General features: G+C 36.2%; 1 protein-coding gene across 1 annotated transcript; it reads left to right on the top strand.

Annotated features, from left to right (window-relative positions):
- The first annotated feature begins 733 nt into the window (after positions 1 to 733).
- Positions 734 to 2,514, top strand: LOC110663828 (probable UDP-glucosyl transferase 73B6). Its single transcript, XM_058145314.1, has one exon. It carries the CDS (start codon positions 877 to 879, stop codon positions 2,410 to 2,412), a length of 1,536 nt encoding a protein of 511 aa, XP_058001297.1. The 5' UTR covers positions 734 to 876; the 3' UTR covers positions 2,413 to 2,514.
- The last annotated feature ends 336 nt before the right edge of the window (positions 2,515 to 2,850 follow it).

Here is a 2,850-nt window from a genome sequence, read left to right as displayed (position 1 = left end):
GATGTATTTTTACATAACTATTAATTTTACAAAATAGAAATTATGTAGCAAATTATTTAAACTGACAGATTCAATTAATTTTTTTCGATTTAGTTTTATATATTTCAAAAGATTTTAATTTTTTTTTTATCAACCGCATGAATTTCTGATAGAGAAAAAGGACGTCTTTTTTCTAGTCAAGGAAACAGGTAAAGGAGTAGGAAATGCATACTGCCACACCCGTTGCCAATCCTAGGTCGGTGTACTTATGGCCTAACTGAAACCTAATTGTCAAACCTTTGTGTTCATATATGTTCACGGGCTTTGTCACTTGCTGCTAAAATTTTAGATGGATTTCCAACTAGTTTGATGAGTGTTCTATACATATTTTATTTACCTTGCTTAACCACAATCATTTTCCCAAGAAGAGATGGTGCAGTATCCCAATAATACTTACAACCTTAAAAAAATGATGAAACTGCATCTACTATAAAATTCAATTGAACTTACAATTATCAGCCTCCCCTTACTAATTTTATTGAAAAAAATTTTACCAAAACTGATAAAAATAAATACCTAATTATGTATTTTTTATTTATCAAATTTACAATTCCAGTCAAATACATTTTTGGATTCCTTCCCCATTACCATCATCCCTAACCGACACAAAAGTGTGGTTTCTTTTTCAATTATTTTTTTTAAATAAAATTATTACCGACAAGACCAGCAATGCCAATCCTTCCTTCCTTCCTTCGTTTTCTCACAACTAACAGTCAAATCCCTTTCCAATAAGCAAGAACCCTTGCAACTACTCCTTCCTTTCTTCTTAAGTTTTCGTTTTTGCTTCCCTCTATAAAAAAACCAATATCCCCCAGTCCTAATCCTATCGGTACCAAAATGACTCCTGAAATATGGGTTATTCCATTTTTTGGGCAGGGTCATCTTCTGCCAAGCATGGAACTCTGCAAGCTCATTGCATCCAGAAATTTGAAAACCACACTTATCATTTCCTCTGATCTCTCATCCAGCATTCCCTCCTCTTTCTCTCAATATCCACTCCTCCAGGTAGCCCAATTACCCTCCTCTCCACCTCCTCCTCCTCCGCCGCCTCAGCCCTCATCTGACCCCTTTCAACATCACATTAACCATCATTCTCAGATGGCCCAAGCTATTGAAAATCTCATCTCTATCCGATCCCAAAACCCAGATTCTGGTTTACTAATTTGTGCTGTGGTTGATGTTATGATGAGTTGGACTGGTCAAATCTTCAACAATTTTGAGATTCCGACAGTTGGATTCTTCACATCTGGAGCTTGCTCGGCTGCCATGGAGTATGCCATGTGGAAGAATCACCCTGAAGATCTGAAAACTGGAGAGATCCGTTTGCTTCCTGGATTACCGGAAGATATGGCTCTTACGGAGTTAGACCTTAAAACAAGACCTCATCGACCTCCTAGTCCTTCTCCATCTGCAATAGGTGGTGCACCACTACGTCCACCTGGCGCACCCGGTGGCTTTCCAATACCACCTGGTGGTATTGGGCCACGAAAATTTGGTCCACCGAAGCCTGGCGATCAGCCACCATGGTTAGAGGAAACTCAGGGATCAATTGCGTTGATGATCAATACCTGCAATATTCTTGAGCTTCCTTTCATGGAGTATCTGGCTAATCAAATTGGAAAACCGGTTTGGGGTGTAGGTCCGCTTTTGCCCGATCAGTACTGGAAATCAGCCGGTTCAATCATTCATGATCATCAATTCCGAGCCAACCGGCGGTCCAATTTCACTGAAGACGAGGTAATCACATGGTTAGACTCGAAGCCACGTGGGTCAGTATTATACGTTTCATTTGGCACTGAAGTGGGTCCTACAATAGAAGAATATCAACAAATAGCTCATGCATTAGAAAAATCAAATCGGTCATTTATCTGGGCGATCCAACTCAGTTCAGGTCGACGCGGTCCACCAAGACCGGCCGGTCAAGCAGAAGCTGAAGAATGTTATTTCCCACATGGGTTGGATGAACGAGTTGGGGAGAGAGGTTTGATAATACATGGATGGGCACCACAATTGTTGATACTGAGCCATCCATCAACTGGTGGGTTTTTATCGCACTGTGGGTGGAATTCAACCACAGAAGCAATTGGTCGTGGGATGCCAATTTTGGCATGGCCAATAAGAGGAGACCAATTCTATAATGCCCAATTGATAGTGAAACATTTAAAAGTTGGATACATGATTTGTGATGATATGTCAACAATGGTTAAAGCGGATGTCATAGTCAACGGAATGGAGAGGCTGTTAGGAGATGAAGAAGTCAAAAAACGAGCAGCATTTCTTGGTGCTCAATTTCAGAATGGGTTTCCACTGAGTTCAATTGACTCTTTGGATGCCTTCAGCGTTTTTATTAACCGTAAGACATATCTGGTATAGTTAAGTTTGATCAAGTGCTATTACAGCTGTTTTTGATGTTATAGTGTTAATTTTAAATTTAAATTTCGCGAAATTTATAATTTGTTTTTGGATTTTATTTTATATTATATTTTAATATCTAAATTTTAAAAAATTAATTATTTAATCATCACTTTTTACATTACATTTTAATCTCAAAATTTGAAAAATAAATTTTTTAATTTTTTAATTTTAACATATAAAATAATTAATTTATCCCATTAATTTAATATTTATAATAATTTCATCCATTGATAAAAGATAAATTACAGAAAAAAAATAAATTCAAATAATTTATGAAAGGATTTTTTATTTTGATAGAGATTAAATCTTTCAATTTTTAAAATATAAAGATCAAATCATAATATTTATCAAATTCAGAAATTAAATAATAAATTACCTAATAATTAACTTAACAAA

The sequence above is a fragment of the Hevea brasiliensis genome, chromosome 1 (assembly GCF_030052815.1).
Source record: "Hevea brasiliensis isolate MT/VB/25A 57/8 chromosome 1, ASM3005281v1, whole genome shotgun sequence".
Taxonomy (NCBI): domain Eukaryota; kingdom Viridiplantae; phylum Streptophyta; class Magnoliopsida; order Malpighiales; family Euphorbiaceae; genus Hevea; species Hevea brasiliensis.
This window is presented reverse-complemented; position numbering and strand designations above follow the sequence as displayed.

Coding starts and splice junctions, on each gene's coding strand:
- LOC110663828 (XM_058145314.1), top strand. CDS start 877: ATGACTCCTGAAATATGGGTTATTCCATTTTTTGGGCAGGGTCATCTT.